The sequence below is a fragment of the Protopterus annectens genome, chromosome 6.part0 (assembly GCF_019279795.1).
Source record: "Protopterus annectens isolate FY-2018-M chromosome 6.part0, PAN1.0, whole genome shotgun sequence".
NCBI lineage: Eukaryota > Metazoa > Chordata > Ceratodontiformes > Protopteridae > Protopterus > Protopterus annectens.
In genome coordinates, this window is record NC_056737.1 from 1,667,160,785 (window position 1) to 1,667,179,630 (window position 18,846).

General features: G+C 39.6%; 1 protein-coding gene across 1 annotated transcript in view; it reads left to right on the forward strand.

The window, feature by feature from the left end:
- Nucleotides 1-18,846, forward strand: part of DTL (denticleless E3 ubiquitin protein ligase homolog) — a 279,535-nt gene that overhangs the window by 103,098 nt on the left and 157,591 nt on the right. Inside the window, exon 8 of the mRNA XM_044075077.1 lies at nucleotides 286-359. Coding sequence (XP_043931012.1) covers nucleotides 286-359 — 74 coding nt within the window. The remainder of the gene's footprint in view (nucleotides 1-285; nucleotides 360-18,846) is intronic.

Below are 18,846 nucleotides of genomic sequence, written 5' to 3' on the forward strand. Positions count from 1 at the left end.
AGTGCACTTTTAGAGGAAGTTTGTATTGCACAAATGAATTTGAAAATATACTTGTATTTCCTTGATAAGCAAATGTATTCCTAACTATTTGTTTGTAGCATTTCCTTATGTACCCTTTTGAGACGGGTTATCTGCCATTTATGAATCTTTCTTTTTTATATTTCAACCTGCATTAGCAAAAAGACTGGCAAGTTTGAAAATTAACTTTATTAAGGCTTGCAAAAAGTAACTCGGCACATGTGAACCTGTCTGAAGAGTAATGTTATTTGTTCCATTCCATTGTAGGATTTCCAGCAGAGTGTAACAGTGGTGCTTTTTCAGGATGAACACACACTTGTTTCAGCAGGAGCTGTTGATGGGTAAGTTGAGAGGTGTGTCGTTTAGTTCCTGTTTTGTCTTGTCAGAGTTCTCTTTGTTTCCAGTCATATGATACGTGCTTGTATGTGTTTGAGATTGCATATATTACAGACACTGTGTTCATAGCTTTCAGATTTTTCATAGCAGAATACTTTGTGTGATGCTGCACTCTTATGGATGTATTATGGTTTTATCTTTTGAAATCTTGTGCATTATAAATCTCTAAAGGATGACTGTGGTATTTTTTCTTACTTACCTTAGGATCTTATGTGAGTTTTTAGAAATTATTCAAATGTTTTACTCTGATGTTGTAAAACTGTATATATTTTATCAGCCCTCAAAATTTGAAGGCTGTGACTCGTAACAATTTTGCAGGTAACCCAGACTTGCATTTAGAATGCAGACAGAAATTCTGAATAAAATCTGATATAATTTTGTAAACCAATGCACATTTTGCATTGAACTTTTGCTAAAATGTTCGAGTTACCTTTTCTTTTTTCTTTATTTTTTTTAATTCCCTGCAAAACATTTCTCTCAAAACTGGGAATAGGAAGTCTATCTTTATAGACCTGAACGAAAGCATTTCTTTCTAGATTATATTTTTATTAATAAAATGTTGGTAAGGGTGATAGATACACAGCTATAATTTGAAAATACAATCTTACATGCCTTAACAACAAATGTGTTATGTAACAGTTTAAAGATGTGTTAGGTTCTAAATTGTCAGATGTTTCATTTGCATAAAGTTTTTTACATTATGGAGGTGGTTTGGATATTTTGAAAAGTAAACGAGTTAATTACTAGATTTTTGTTTGGGGTGAAAGTCTTTAAAAGAGCTAAGACTTGATAAGTAATTATTTTGTACTTCAACTATTTCTTGCTGCCTTTTTTTCCATGTAAACACTCTTTGTCTGCGATAATCGGAAAAGAACCAAGCAGTCTTTTTTTTTTCAGTTTTTAGCTGTGATATGTATGTATATATATATTTTTATATATATATATATATATATTTTTTTTTTTTTTTTTTTTTTTTTTTTTTTTTTTTTTTTTTTTTTGTACCAGCAAAATTAGGCTTTAGTTTAGATTGCAGGTACTGAACATACGAGTCAGGATTGCATATGTTTGTATCCCTAGCTCAGTCATGAACACAACTGTACCTGCACCAGTAGGGAAGTAATAATTATTTAATAGCTTAAGCACTGACTTGCTCAAATTATCTGGTTTTGTGGGCAGCTGAGGGTAGGTATGGGAAAAGGCATGTTATGTGTGCTAAGGATGAACTGCTGAGTGAGGCTGGTAAAAAGTGAGGACTCATTCGAGGAATTAATTAATTAGACTAGTGACTTTGTACTAGAGGGGTTAGGATCTACTACTGGACTGCATGGACTAGGTCACTGGAGAGGCAGAACGATATGCAGGTCTTGGGATTAAATTTTGTGCAGTAAAGAGAATTAACAACATGATGCATGGTAGTATTTGTCAGTGCCAAGTGTTTAGAAAATAATTTTATAACATAATGTAGACAGTGACATTGCTCTGGTAACATAGACCAGGGCAGCTGGTGGTAGACTGGAAGACAAGTTGTATTTGGCAAGGGAGATGAGGTGAAGTTGCATTGTATGTTAAATATAGCTTTGCATATTAATTAGGTGAAGGCTGAGGGAAGAACAGAGAATAAAAAGTAGTGGATGGCCTGTTATAATAGACATCGACAACTGGAGGTGCGAGTCATGGTGGTTTTAGTTTATGGTTTAAGAAGCAAGAATATTTATGTGAACTAGAATATTGTAGTGATGAAGACATAAACTGAAACTTGCCAGAAAAAAATTTGGGATTCCAAACTAAAACGAGAAGAGTGAGAGAGAGAGAGAGAGAAGCCAATAGAAATATAAGTGACATGCTGATAAGGCGTAGTCGAAGTATAAGCAAAAGGTGGTGACCTTGAGCTGTTTACATTAGTATATTGGGTAAGAGTGAAATAACAGGAGCATTATACTGTGATTATTCATATGAGACCTTATAAAGAAGGCAACTTAAAATGTTTCCTGAAAACGTACAGAGGAGTAAATGTTACATATGTACAGCTGTTTCAAGCACGGGAATTAATTCCCTTCTAGCTTCCCGAAGTACCGAAACACTTGTTCCCATAATGAGTGTCCAGGCCGTTCTTAAAAATATCTAAACTAGTACTTGCTTTAATGTAATTTGGTAGTCTGTTCCAAGCATCAGTTACTCTGTCAGAGAACCAATTAGAAATAGTAATGTTAAGGAGAAGGCAGTGGTGTTGTAGATTTTAATAAGTAATGTTGTTAAAGTTGCTGTTACAAAAGAAGTTAAGGTTACAGTTGTTGGGAGAGAGCCATGCTTTTTTTTTAACATTTACTAAGTGTAAGACAAGCAAAAGATTTTTAATGCTAAATGGAATAGAAACTCAATATCTAGATAAAGCAAGATGCGAAGATATGACTTTTTGAAAGGAGTAAGAGAGAGCAGGAAAGAATTTTATTTTTCTCACATGGCTGTAAGGGAATATATAAATTCAAAATCCTGATCTTCCAAAACACCACACAAGAAAACATTGGCCACAGAAGGCTGAAACACAAGCACTTTAAAACACTAAAAAAAATGTTATGTAGGGGAGCAAGCCCTGCACTCCATACCCCTGCTACTTATGTCAACTAAAGAGCACATTCAGTGGGGAAAGGGCAAAAACACATTCCTCGCTGTACCGAGAGCTCATACAACATGCTATCTGCATTGGTAGTACTAACAATAGCCAGTAGCAAATGGAGTTGACCTTGCATGTTTTAATCTTTTGCAGTCAATGTTTTTGCATGCAGTGTTTTGCTACATTGGGATTTTGAATGAATCCCAGCTTCAGTGAAAATAGTGAAGCCTAAAATGTTTTATTGGAGGTGGCTGTAGTATTCTCTTTGATTCAGCATCTGTCTTCTGGTGTGTTATTTGGGAGGGTGCAGGGTGTCTGTTGGATGGGTTTTTGTTGTAAGGCAGATCCCTGCATTGGAAGGATGAGTTTCCAAGGCTGAAATAATATTTTAACTGAATATTTGTTATATTAGCCTTGGTGCTGAGTGTAGCTTTGCCCAAACTCCTCTGTCCTTTGAAAATTATAGTAGCACTTAGTAAACAAAGTGAGGGAAATTATGATTTTACAATGGGACTATTTTTAAGAAGGAATTTAAAGATCATAGGTCATTTAGTTGAAATGTTTGAAAAAAAGGAGTTGCAGAATAAGCAGCAATATGGATTTACATGATAAAAGTATGCTATTCAAACTTGATAAAATTCCACTATTTGGTGGCAGAGGGAGCTAAATGTTAGCTGGAGGTTGTCTCAAGTTGCATTTATGTAATACAGTCCCTCATGGGTGGTATACTGAAAAGGTGAGACTGAGATTGAATTTAAGCTTGGAAGGTAGACTAAGAACTTGTTGGAGGGTACCAATGAGGAAAGTGGTTCGTCACTGGGCGAAGCCTCCTTGGTTGTAAGGGAGGGACTTCATATGGTTAATTTTCTGTTTCTGTACTTGGTGGATTATTTTCTCAGATGTAATTTGCATAATACAGGATGATGCCTGAGTAAGTCTGTGGACTGCAGTCGTGATTTATTTATAACAAATATGACTGAGCAATTATGGTGCCAACTGATGGTATGGTGATTTGTAGTTATATAAAATGTTATGAAATTCCCCTTATTGCTAACTTACAGCAACCTCAGGTTATTTAACAGAACTGTGAGTAACAGAGGCCTCATATTAGGAGGTGCTAGGAAGAAGTACCCTCCCCCACATCAGATAATGCTTTTGGTAAATTTTAGTTTGTGAGTTTTACTGTATTGTTTAGGCAGTTTCACTGTCTTCACTATTAACATTTTCAGTTGTGCCAACAGAAGTTAAATGTTTACATTTTAAGCAGTCACGGTTGTAATTCTAGTTCTTTTCTAATGGAGAGTCGTTTAAAAATTAACTTTAGGAATTCAATTTTTTAAGCCAAATTTTTATATATATATATATATATATATATATATATATATATATATATAAAGAGCTTATGTTTTATTATGCTGTTCAGTAACTTGATTCTAGAGTTTAAGTGCCAGTTGATATTGTTTTCAGATCAGTATGGTGGCTTAGACTTACAAAAAAGTGGCATTTTGAATGATGCGAAATTGTGGGAATAGGGTGATGGTTAGCATTGTGTGCAAGGCAGTGAATTTTGGGCATATTAATGAGACTGTATTGGCAGAGAAAATGTACTTAGTACATATAAAAATCATAATTTATCATCAACTTTTAGGAATGGTGATTATGAATACAAAGCTCTCTGGGCATTATAAGATATCAGTTTTGTAATGGAAAACAGAGGAGCATAGTGAGGAAGAGGATTGATATATAAGCCTAGCCCAAGAAGATTCCCAGGCTTTTTTTTTTTTATTTGGTATTTAGCACAATATTATACCTCAAAGCATAGACACTTTATATAATTCCTTTTAGTGATCTGTGTTGCCCACAGTTATGTAGGCTGTTCTCTTTAGTAACATGGAGCCCCCTTGACAGAGAGACTGCTCTCTAGCTGGTACACGCACAATTTATGAGTTTATTTAAAATGTTGCATATGAGGGAAGACACGGATTCTATTTCCTTGTCATTCATTGATGTAGAAGCATTGTTTATTTGGAGCAGGATATGTCGCTGGTTCATGTTTGAACGAGCGGCATATTTAAACTAAGAGATATAGGTTTTCAACACATATATATTTTTAATGATTTTAAACAACATTCAACAGTCTTTTTGCTTTGTTCTAGCCTTATTGATGCAGAATCAGCGTAAGTACCAACAAGCTACATACTAAGCTTTTTATACATTTGATATAGGAGAGACGGGATGTTAGCGAGATCGGATGCATTTGAGCTTCCTTTCATGCCTTAGTAATATCTAACAGTCAGCGATGATGACAACTTGTAGGTACAGCAGTCGTACAACTTTAGTTTGTTTATTTGGGAAACAGCTTACGACACCACACTATGGCATTTATTGCCTTTCATTTTATTATTTAAATACTATTATTACGATCAAAAAATTTTTTGCAAATTATTTGATTGGTTTTAATACACGTGACTGTGTGTATAGTGTCTGCCTTGGTTTTTAAATATCATTGTTGAATTTTTGCTATGAACAAAATTTGAGATGATGCATCAAGTGATATTCAATGATATGCCATAACAAGACATTATTTTATATTAGATAAAGGACGAGGTAGATTTAATTAAGAGTTATGAATATGCACATATATATATATGCTCTTCTATACAGGATTTTTAAACTGTGTACTATCTGATGTAATAGGATTAAGTTTATTTATTTAATTTTTAGTTTATGGTACTATGTTCTAAAGATTTAAGTATTCTTATATAGATATAATATTTTTTAGCAGTACTAAATAGGATGAATTTTCATTGCAACTTTGCAATATATTAGATCAGCATATTAATATACAGTGGTTTGCTACTAGTTTATTAGTAAGCACCATGCATTTATAACAGAGGCTGATGCTTGAATTACTATTTGTAGAGTTCGGCTATGATTGGGTTAATGTATTTTTCAGCTCAATTAAGCACTTAATTTATGTTCTAATTAGCCAATGAATTGTGCAATGATTTAATTAGATGATATTGTTTTAGTATAAAAACCTTGCATGCACACAAGTAATTTGTATCTGAAGAAGCTTGCTAGTTGCAAGCGAAAGCGCTTATTCGTTTTATTTATTCTTTGGAATAAAGTTTTCTACTGGAAAAGGTGTTTTCGTGGTGTATCCTGATCAGTTACTTTTGGTGAAGATATCAGTTTTGTAATGGAAAACAGAGGAGCATAGTGAGGAAGAGGATTGATATATAAGCCTAGCCCAAGAAGATTCCCAGGCATCATGCCTCCCAAAGTTAGTTCCCGGTGCCCCTGTCAAGCAAGGCCACGGAAGTGATCCCCGGGTTGAACTTCCTATTGCCCACCCACTTGTCAAAATTTCTGTTAGAGGGCCAATGAAGTGTTCTGCTTGACGTGAATGGAAAGTTTGTCCCAGAGTATGGGAAGTCTCTGGGTTAGGAACCTGTCCCTCCAGCATTTTCTGTTTATTGTGGTAATGAGGTTAAGGTCAGCTGCAGAGGGGACTTTGTGTTTAGTTCAGGAGGCCAAGGCTACCAATGAATGCTGTGCTTGTAGAATGGTCTGTAGGCAATTTTCTCAAATGGTGAAGGAGCTGCAGTATTGCAGCTGTATATAGTGAAAGTATTGAAATAGGTTGAGGCAGTCTAGTTCGGAGGAGAGATGGAACAGAATGGTACATTATGTACACATAAATAATTGGTGAGGAGTTGGAGGATATCCACACTTGATATAAAATTAGAGAATTGATAGAAGACTTGCAGCAGGAGCAAGGATAGTCAAAGAAAACTTGACTGGTAGATTAAATTGGCTCTGATTTTATATAATTGTTTTGTTGTTCATTCATTTATTTATTTGTAAATTTGTTAACCTGGATAGAACACTGATACACATGGACTATTTTCAGATGTAGTCAAGCTGTAAATAATTTTTCACACACGCAAAATGAAGGTATTTGTTGGGGGGAAAAAACAAGAATATACATAAAATGTGAAATTAAGTACAAATGGCAAATTATCTGAAATGGGCATAGTACATTGCAAAAATTGCGCAAAGCAGTACTATTGCTTCTTTATGGTGATTATGATGGGTACATTCCATTGGGCTTCCAGCTTGTACAGTGAGATTGCAGAAAACTTTAAGGCACTTATCACCAATGGTTTAATAATTAAGATGTTTTGTGAGTGTTGCAGACCTTTCAAGGGTGGCTGTGCGGATGAATATTTAATGGTTTGCACTCTTTTTCTGTTGGTAATTCTTGAGTGTTTGCAATGTTAATATTTCAGCTTACTTTCTTTAGAAGAAAAAACATAATTGAGCAACAACCTGAATTTAGCATCTTGCCTCTCACTCAGTTTAGTCAGAGCTTCTCAAAGAACACGTACAGAGTATTGTAACTGTTTATATTTCATCTTTAAAAATAGTATCCTACTTTCTGGGAAAAGTGTAAATTTCAGCTGTTAAGTATAGTGCTGCTTTATAATGGCTGCTGTATAGCATCACTTGCAGTGCTGGTCAGTATTACATGTTTTTGTACTGAAAGATTTGGTGCTACAAGAGAGCCATTTTTTGTCCACCCAAACAGTTCTTCTCTAAATGTACACCAGAGATCTCCGTAGACTTTGGAGCCTAAAAATGATTGTTTTTAATAAATGTAATTGTCGTCTTCTTCGGGAATACATCTTTTTGGATTTTAGTGTTTTGTACTGTCATACTTAACAATAAATTGTGTTTGCCTCTACAGTCTTATGGCTTTGAGTAGGGATGGCATCCACAGAAGATGGATGTACCAAACAGTACCTTTTTGTTTGAATGTACTGCATTACATTATTTCAAAATCATAGGACCCCAAGCTGTACCTTGAGACATTACTTGTTTTGCACAGTGTGGCCTGATCTACTATCCTTTCCTTTTTTGAGCAGTTCTTCCAGTAAGTTAAAGAGAGAGTGTTAATGACTTTCAGAAATGTAGCGAGTTTCAGGCATTGCCTGTGTATTTCCTCATGAGGATTTACTTTTGTGGAGTTTGAGTGTAGTAGGACTGGTTATTTGGTGCATTCATGTTACATGTTCCGAACTGTGGGACAGTCAAGATGTTCTTCATCTCACATTGCTGCAGTCCTTACATATGGGTAGTCCGCTGTCCTCGGTCGGCCCGAATACCAAAGTATTAGGCTGACGTCGGTCAAGGCGCTTAAAACTGACATCAGGACGTCAGGGTACAAATGCGCATGACCGACGTCATATCCTCAGTCTTTTTTGCCGCATGGTCCGATGCAGAAGCAGCTTTGCAAGTGCCGTTCGGCGTTCTGAAATTTTTCGAGTTCGGAGTTTCAGACCGAATCCAAGTTGGCTAAGTACCCGCTAGAATATTTTGTTTTTCTTGCCTCAGTGTTTTACCGGATGTCAGAAAAAGTGAATAACTGTATTTCTTGTGGGAAACAGATACCGCATAGGGATTATCATTCTTTGTGTATTCCTTGTTTGGGGCCTGAGCACGACGTTGTTGGGTGTCGCTTTTGTGCTAGGTTCAATAAGCGCACTATTGCGAAGGTTAGATTGTGCTAGGCTGGTCTTCGGAAGCGGTGCAATTATAATATGCCGTCGGACTCTCCGGCGCCCACTTCTGAAGAAGCGCAAAGACAAAACAGTTAAACCCAGGCAAGATGAGTCATCCGTTCGGACGCCGGTTCTTTAGAGGCTTCAGTGGAACCGGTGGTTCCGACGGAGACTTCTCTGGAGTCTCAGGGGGAGACTTTGATATTGCAGGATGTGGCCTCTCAGGAGGCAGGTCAGGCTGAAGGGGCTTCTCAGGTTACTGTACTCCCCTCCCTTCCTAGGGTGGTTAGGCCCTCTCCTTCTGTTTCCAAGGCTTCTCCCAGAGGCAGGCCAGGTTTAGCTTCTGTTGGTGTCACTCCTAGTTCAGCAGGGTCTGTGCCCAAGAAGCACATGCTTAAAATGGCAGAAGATTTGATTACTCTGATTAGAGGTTCTTTGCCCCCTCCTGATAAGAGGCCTAGGGTGGAGCCAGAGTTGGGAAGTTTTGAGCAAGCTTCGGATGTTTCAGAGTCTTCAGCTGAAGACTTGCAGGAGTACTCTCCTTATTCTGATTCTGATGCAGATGATTCTACTCCTTCTGCTTCTCCTCCAGAGGATTTTTCTTTTCAGAGACACTTCATTCTATGAGGGAACATTTTAAGTGGGAAGGTCAGGACTTCTCTGATTCCCGGAAAAGGCTTAGGGAATTTTGCTTTTACCCCAACATAGGCCCTTGGCTATACCCCTGTTCTGGATGTTGTGGAAGATGTGTTTGCAGAGGCTTCACTTAATCCTGATTCTCTGCCTCCTGCTCCTGTTAAACCGGATAGGTATTACAGGGTGCCTGAGGCTCATAAATATCTTTATAAGAGTCCTAGGGCGACCCAGAAACTATTAGTCAGGGACCTAAGGGTGTCAAGGCCTCTGTTGTAAAAAATCCGGTTCCTCTAGATAAGGAGGCCAGAGCTTTGGATAGATGGGGAAAGAAGGTCTATACATCTTCTACCTTAGCTATGAGGGCTTTGAATTGCCAGTTTCATATGTTGAAATATCAAAACTTTCTTCTTTCTCAATTGAAGTCTAAGGTGGATGCTCTGGCGGAAGGCATTGAGTGTAAAGAATTACAAGATTTGGTGCATGTCTCTGAACAGGTGGGTAAGCATTCATTACAATGTGGCTTTGATGCTGTGCAGGCCTCGTCTAGGGTGGCTGCCACTGGTTCAGTTCTTCGCAGGCACGCCTGACTGAAGGATCAGAATTTATCTGACCATGTTAAGACAAGGATTTTGGATGCTCCTTTGCAGTCTGATGTGTTGTTTGGTTCACCTGTGGAGTCAGTCTTGAAGAAAATGGAAGACAAGGCTAAGTCTATGCAGGCTGTTAAAGATTTTTGCAAGTTCAGCCTCCAAGTTTAGTAGGAATTGGCCTGCTAAGGGGTGGACGTATCCTTCTTATGATTCTCAGTCTAGGGGTAGATCTAGACGTGGTAGGGGCAGAGCTCAGAGTTCTTTCAGACCTAGAACAGGGAGTTCACCTGCACAATCTTCGGTGAGGGCAGGGGCCAGTCCTTTCGTAAACAGGCCCAATGACCTACCTTTTCAGCTGCCAGATCCTTCTTGCCTGGCAGCACCTTTGGGAGGAAGGTTGGCACTCTTCAAGGAAAATTGGAATTTGATTACCCAAGACAAATGGGTATTGGATATCATACACCAAGGTTACAAGTTTTATTTCCATACCTTGCCTCCTTTCAAAGGCATGCCGGACGTTCCTCCTCAGCAAAGACTAGAGGCTCACAAACAAATTTCTCTACTACTTCAAATAGGGGCCATACAACCGGTCCCTCTGCCAGAAGTGGGCCTAGGATTTTATTCTCACCTGTTTCTAGTACCAAAGAAAGGGAACACGTGGAGACCAATTTTGGATTTATCTATCCTCAACACATATCTGGACATTCCCAAGTTCAAAATGTTGACGTTACAACAGCTTTTACCTCTGCTGGGCAAAGATCACTGGATGGTGACTTTGGATCTCAAGGAGGCTTACCTTCATGTTCCTATCAGGCTCAGTTGCAGGAAGTATCTGCGCTTTCGGGCTGGGACTTCACATTATCAGTTCTCTGCATTGCCCTTTGGCTTATCTACTGCGCCCAGAGTGTTCACGAAGGTTCTGGCTCCAGTGATAGCTTTCTTCAGGCTAAGAGGAATACAAATCTATCCTTATTTGGACGATTGCCTGATTCTGGCCCAAGGAAAGGACGAACTTCTTCATCATTTACAGTATGTGATGGCAGTGTTAAGATGCCTGGGGTATTCTGTGAACGAAATAAAGTCCAGTCTAGTACCCTCTCAGGACATGTGCTTTCTGGGTGTGAGACTGAATACAGCATCCCAGATGGCCTCTTTGACCCCGGACAAACAAAAAGAATCTTTCTCTTTACTTCCACCAATTGTCTCGTCAGTCCAGGCTGACTGCAAGGACAGTCCTTCAAGCCTTGGGGTTCATGGCATCTTGTATTCTGGTACTTCCCAATGCCAAACTGCATATGAGGAAGCTACAATGGTATCTCAAAATGTATGGACACAGCACTGCCAAGATATGGACACTGTCATTCAGATAATACCTTGCATTCAAAAGGAATTTTTGTGGTGGGCTCAGGAATGTCACCTAAACAAGGGACTCTCTGTGACCCGGCCAGAGGCGAGTCAGATTCTAACGACAGATGCCTCAGACAAAGCTTGGGGAGCTCATCTAAATGGAAAATGGGTACAAGACACATGGCCTGCCAGACTTCAACATCTACATATCAACTTGAAGGAGATGTTAGCAGTCCAATTTGCATTGATAGCTTTCAAGGAGTTACTTCTTCCAGGGCAGGTGTTGATTCTAACAGACAACACAACTGTCATGTGGTACATCAACAAGCAAGGGGGAACGCATTCTTATCCTCTATGCAGACAAGCAATGATTTTGTGGGAGACTGCTCTCAGTTTACAGCTAAATCTTCAGGCAAAGTTTCTGCCAGGTGCACAGAACTCCTTAGCAGATGTGTTGAGCAGACAAATTATGGATCCCCACGAGTGGAAATTGGATCCTCATGTATTTCAGAAATTGACAGTGTTATGGGGAACTCCAGACATAGATCTGTTCGCTTCTCCACTAAATTACCAGCTGCCAAAGTTTTGCACAAAAAGGTTTCATCCCACAGCTTGGAAAGTGGATGCTCTCTCATTCAATTGGAGCAATCTTCATGTGTATGCCTTTCCTCCTCTGCCTCTCCTCCCAAAGGTACTCCTGAAGGTCAGACAGGACAAGCCAAACATGATTTTAATAGCTCCGGATTGGCCTCGACAGCACTGGTACCCATTACTGAGAAGTCTGGTACGGGAGCCTCCATGGCCTTTGCCTTTGATTCCTCACCTGCTGTCTCAGGAGAACAGTCATTTACTCAATGTCAAACTTCACTCTCTACATCTAACAGCCTGGCATATTCTGTTTTAAACCCTGGACGGTCTCAGCTTCCACAACAAGTTTTGAATGTTATTTTGGAGGCCAGAAGGCCTAGTACAAGGAAGGTGTACGCAGATAAATGGAGGAGATTTTTATTTTGGAGTACAGCAAAGGACTTTGATGTTTCTAAACCTAATTTAAGTGTTGCTCTTCAATACCTTACTGAGTTACTGGACAAAGGTTTGTCCTTCTCCTCTATTAAGGTTCATGCTGCAGCAATTTCTGCTCACTATGACTGTGACCCACCATTATTTTCTCATCCTTTGTTTAAGCAATTCCTTAGAGGGGCAAAGAATATAAGACCCCCACGTAGAGCTCCTACTCCTGCTTGGGATCTCAATTTTGTGTTGGAGAAACTCACTCTACAGCCTTTTGAGCCTGCAGCGACTGCCGAGTTGAAATATTTATCATGGAAGACTGCTTTTTTGTTGGCCATTACCTCTGCGAAGGGTTTCTGAATTACAGGCCCTTATGGCGGTTGAGCCTTTCCTAATTTTCCACAAGGACAGGGTATCTTTGCGTACTAACCCTTCCTTTATGCCTAAAGTGGTTTCTAGTGTGGCTTTAAACCAAACTATTCATTTACCTACTTTTTATGCAAACCCCCAAAATAAAGGGGAAAAGATTTTGCACACTTTGGATGTACACAGACAGTTGCGATATTATTTGAGCAGAACTAAAGGGTGCAGGCAGTCTCAGCAGTTGTTTGTTTCATTTGCTTTGGGTTCTCAGGGCAAACCTGTTTCAAAACAGACTATTTCTAAGTGGATTGGTTTTTGTATTGCTTTCTGTTATTCCCATCATGGTAAGGAGATTCCAGCTGGGATTAGGCCTCATTCCACTAGGGCTACTGCCACTTCTACAGCTTTTTAAGGGGTGGCTACTAAAGATATTTTGGAGGCAGCTACTTGGAGTTCAGTGCATACTTTCTCTAAGCATTACCACCTTCCACTTTACTCTAAATCTAGGGCTGGTTTTGCCACTGCAATTTTACAGGGCATTTTGGCAGCTCCTAATGCTTTATAGTTTTGCCATCCTCCCTTACCTCTGCTTTGGGATTCTACCCATATGTAAGGACTGCAGCAATGTGAGATGAAGAACATAGTACAGTTTTGTACCTACCATAAATGTAGATGTTCGAAGATCCACATTGCTGCAGTCCAATTTACCTCCCTCCTTCCCTCTGTAGTTAGAGGTGGTTGTGTGGTTTGGGTTGTGAATATTGTAAATATTGTAAATATGATTAGTGCAGGGGTGGTTGGTTGTTTTTGCTGTTTTTTGGCTTTAGCCTTTCTTTTTAGGGCCTTCTGACATCTGGGGCAAGAAAAGACTGAGGATATGACGTCGGTCATGCGCATTTGTACCCTGACGTCCTGATGTCAGTTTTAAGCGCCTTGACCGACGTCAGCCTAATACTTTGGTATTCGGGCCGACCGAGGACAGCGGACTACCCATATGTAAGGACTGCAGCAATGTGGATCTTCGAACATCTACATTTATGGTAGGTACAAAACTGTACTTTTTCGAATTCTGCACTCCATGCTAACAGTAACAGTGAGTGGGATGGTATATCAAATGTCTTGGTGTATGTTGTGAGGTAATTACTAATGTCTATGTGTACAAGTAAAAGGCACTGTAGGGGCCACATATGGGATTCTTAATATAAGAGCTACAGTGTTCTTGCAGTCTTTTGCTGCAAAGCATACAAGCTGCTTAGAATAAACTTTATTTTGATCAGCTTGTTTTTTGCAGCAAAGATTTATCTAGTTGATCAGATTTTTTTTTCAGCAAAATCATTAGTCTGTTTCATAAAGAATCAGGACAAAGAGCAATACAGAGGCATCCCACATAAGTTGCTGTGCATAAGCCACAAGGGGTTTTGCTGCATATGGTTTACTCTTAAGCAATAATCCATGACTGTACATGGGTGAAATCAGGATTTACCCATGGCTGGCGTGGTTTGATCTCAAGGGTGAGGGGTAAATCCGGATACACCCACAAATAGGAGTGGAGTATTGCTTTTATACAATGATATTATATTTAAGATAAAAGTTGCTTACCTTTCTTAAATAATGTCTTTGTCTAACAGCACTTAGTCATCTTTTGTGTTATCTTTTATGGGCTGATGTAATGTGCAGTGCAGGACAAGCAACAGAGATATTCTGTTGCTTTTTATGCTTAAAAAGTCAGGGGTTTACTAAGGACAGATGAGAAATGCTTGGAAAATCAGGTGTGTTTCTGTTTAGTTTTGCAGAACCTACCTGGTTTGTATTCTGTTTTGATGTTCCCCAGCATATGCCAATAGAAAGTCTTGGCCACTTAATGTTACTTCAGTGGCCAGATTTTTTTTTCTATTGGTGTATGCTCAATTTTACAATAAACACTCTGGCTGGGCTGTCCACTGCTATTCAAAACCAAGCATGCCGATTGAACAGTCATTATCAGTATCTCATCACAAGTACATCTTGTGCTACTACCTGAAAAGCTGCTTTGGCCTGTTTATCAGAATGCATGTTGATCAATAATTTTGACAAATTGGAACACTGCTGTAGCAGGTCTAAGTGCAGTACAGACACAGATAACAACTGATCTTGCATGTTGTGGTTCTTCTTCCTCACTTCTAAGATTAAAGTGCCTACTCTGGCTACTCAGTACCAATCTAAACTTTCCCAAGCTTCAACTCCTCACCTTTACCCATAAAGCTCTGCATTCCACCTCTTCTGTCTAGTTCTAGTGTGCTGCTTGTCAGCTGTGGCTAACACAGATCGTAAACCGCTTTGGGCTTCTGTTCTGTTTTGGAATGTTCTGTGCTGTATTTTGCTTTCTTTTTGACTGCCCAAATTTATTTGATATATTTCTTATGTTCCAGAGTTGCTGGTGAGATAATTCCAGTTTTTATCTCAAAAAGCAAAGCAGCTTTATAGCTATTATTAGTTTCTCCTTCCATAGGCCATGACTTTGTTTGCCTTGGACTTTCCTTCTCTGTGCATTTATAGTGTAGTGCTGGTGTTTTATGACAAAGTATTGTACTCATTGCAGTTTGTACTAGTTTCAGTGATTTTACCTGTTGCCAAGCATTTTGTGATGGTGTTTGTCTGCAGTTTGTGTAGGCAGTGCTTTTTTGTTCAAGTAGTACAGTATGGAAAAAAGCTACTTGTCTCCAAAAGTGAGCCTGGTAACCATAAAATTGTGATACAAGATATGTGTGTAAGATGTATGACTTCTTTAGTTGCAGGCTGGGTTGAGCAATTTGGAAAAATGTTAAATGTATGTTAATGGATCAAAACAATAAGCTGATCCTTAAAGGGATGTTACCTAGGGAATGCTACGTGGAGCCATCCTGCTATCAAGGTTGAGGGTCTACTAGTGAGACTTCTAGAGCTATCTCTAGAGTCAAATCTCTTACTCCAAACCACTGTACTAATAAAAATGTTTTAGTGATAGATGACTCTGTAGTTAGGCATATAGATTCTTCACTCACTAGGGCTGAAGAAAAATAGGGTTTCATTGAGATGCCTTTCAGGTTCCTGGATCTCTTGACCGGTGAAAGGATCTTTAGACATCCCTTGTCATGTCAAACTGATTACAACATGGTGAAGATCTGTGTGAGTGAATGACTTGGGATGCAAAGCCCCTGAGGGACATACAGAGACACGCATCATAATTCTCTGTGCTTGTGACCAATGTAGATAAGACATGGGTCCTAAATGGAATCCTTCCTTCAAGAACAAATTAAAAATAATTGGCTTCAACAATTGCTTTAAATAGTTTGTGCCATTCCAGTGGATCCAGAATGTCAGCACGGGATGAGATGCTCTGTATTCCAACTTGCTTTGCAAAGGATGACCTGCATCTTTCATTCCAAGGCTGTTTGCATGCTGTCTACAGCCTTTTTTACTCCTATGCTGCCTTTTTTAAGCAGAGTCCATCTAACAGACATTCCAACTTAACAAGCATAGGAAACCCAAAACTGGAACACGTTAAGGAGGCTCTGCACAATGTCAGAGGTCTCGACAACAAATTACCCGATCTTGAGGCTCTCCTGCAGTTGGAGCATATCTATATTTGTTTAATTGGTGAGATTTGGTTTATGTGTGGAGAAAGTGTTGCCTCTATATCTGGGTTTTACTTCCACCATGCCTTCAGGCTCAGTGGCAACTGTGGTGGGATCTCCGTATTCATTAAAGGCCATATCACAGGTAGACTCCCAGAGACCAACAAACTGTCCTGTTTTGAGTGTTCTGGAGTTCTACGAGTTCAAACTGTCAGCTTACTGACTGTTACATGGCACCTTCCATGTCCCTTGATAATAACAAAAGATTCCTAAATGTATTCTATGAACTCTGGGTTTTTTTTTTCTCTCTCTCAAGAACCCCATTATATTTTGAGCCTTTAACCACCCCTTAATAAACTGGAGTTACTTGCAGCCCCAATGTAGGGCATGCCCAGAAGTTTGTAAATTTAAGAAGCAAAATCTCCCTGGACCAGATAGTTAACGCACAACTAGAGGACATAATATTCTTGATCTGGTTCTTAAACATATAGCTATTTCATCGAATATTCCCCTGGTTAAATCGGACAATAGACTAGTGACTTGTCTCTTTAATCTAAAGCCCTTGCATCAAATATCTTGGCAGTCAAGGATTTCAAACATATTAACATTATGTTCTGTGACAAGGTGTTAGTCTTCATTCATGGCAGCATCAATTATGTTGCTAACAAGTAGCTTCAAGAAGGAATTCTATGCCCGTTTAGATAGATGTATAGAGCTGGCATCACCAACTTGATCAAAATGTGGGAAATTCAAAAAAGGCCATCTTGGTGGTTTTCTAACATGAATGCATTTTACAAAAAGAAAACTCCTTAAATTGTGCAGTAGGTCCAAAATCCCTCACACCACGGATAGTATCAGAAACATAACTAAAAACTTGAAAAATAATAATTGGTTCTATTAAAGCAGCCCATGAACTTAGGTAAGCATCTGCAGCTAAGTACAATTATAAAACTTTCTTTAGCTATATTAATAAAGGAATATTATCCAACATTTCTCTGAACTTATTAAAAATGGCACCACCTATTTGGACCCAATAGACATTGACAATGTACTAGTAAACAAATTCCATGCTAATTGTAACTCGCGGGATTTATGTTTAAAGTCTGATGTTCTTCATCTCACATTGCTGCAGTCCTTACACTTGGGTAGTCCGCTGTCCTCGGTCGGCCCGAATATCAAAGTATAAGGCTGACGTCGGTCAAGGCGCATTTGACTGACATCAGAACGTCAGGGTACAAATGCGCATGACCGACGTCATATCCTCAGTCTTTTTTGCCGCATGGTCCGATGCAGAAGCAGTATTGCAAGTGCCGGTTGGCGTTCTGAGATTTTTCGATTTCGAAGTTTCAGACCGAGTTCAAAGTTGGCTAAGTACCCCGTTGGGGAATATTTTAGTTTTTTCTTGCCTCAGTGATTTACCGGATGTCAGAAAAAGTCAATAATTGCATTTCTTGTGGGAAACAGATACCGCATAGAGATTATCATACTTTGTGTATTCCTTGCTTAGGGCCTGAGCACGACGTTGTTGGCTGTCGCTCTTGTGCTAGATTCAATAAACGCACTATAAAGAGAAGGTTGGATTGTGCCAGGTTAGTCTTTGGGAAGCGGTGCAATTATAAAATGCCGTCGGATGCTCCGACGCCCGCTTCTTCGAAGAAGCGCAAGGACAAAGCAGTTAAGCCTAGGCTAGAAGAACCGTCTGTACCGGACGCTGGTTCTTTAGAGGTGTCGGTGGAGCCGGTGGCTCCACCGGAGGTTTCTTTGTGTTCCCAGGGTGAGACTTTATTATTGCAAGATGTGGCCTCTCAGGAGGCAGGTCAGGCTGAGGGGGCTTCTCAGGTTACTATACTCCCCTCCCTTCCTAGGGTGGCTAGGCCCTCTCCTTCTGTTTCAAAGGCTTCTCCCAGGGGCAGGCCAGGTTCAGTTTCAATTGGTGTCACCCCTAGTTCTTCTGGAACTGTGCCCAAGAAGCATATGCTTAAAATGGCAGAAGATTTGATTACTTTGATTAGGGGTTCTATGCCCCCTCCTGATAAGAGACCTAGGGTGGAGCCTGAGCTTGGGAGTTTTGAGCAGGCTTCAGATGTTTCAGAGTCTTCGGCTGAAGACTTGCAGGAGTACTCTCCTTATTCTGATTCTGATGTGGATGATTCTACTCCTTCTGCTTCTCCTCCTGAGGATTTTTCTTTTTCAGAAACTCTTCATTCCATGAGGGAGCATTTTAAGTGGGAAGGTCAGGACTTCTCTGATTCCAGGAAACGGCTTAGGGAATTTTTGTTTTTACCCCAGCATAGGCCTTTGGCTATACCTCCTGTTTTGGATGTAGTGGAAGATGTTTTTACAGAGGCTTCTCTTAATCCTGATTCTTTGCCTCCTGCTCCTGTTAAACCGGATAGGTATTACAGGGTGCCTGAAGCTCATAAGTTTCTTTTTAACAGTCCTAGGGCAGACCCAGAAACTGTTAGCCAGGGACCTAAAGGTGTTAAGGCTTCTGTTGTAAAGAATCCGGTTCCTGCAGACAAAGAAGCCAGGGCCTTGGATAGATGGGGAAAGAAAGTTTATACTTCCACTCTTGCTATGAGGGCTTTGAATTGCCAGTTTCACATGTTGAAATACCAGAACTATCTCCTTTCACAATTGAAGGCTAAGGTTGATGCTCTGGCAGAAGGTATTGATTGTAAAGAGTTGCAAGATTTAGTACATGTTTCTGAACA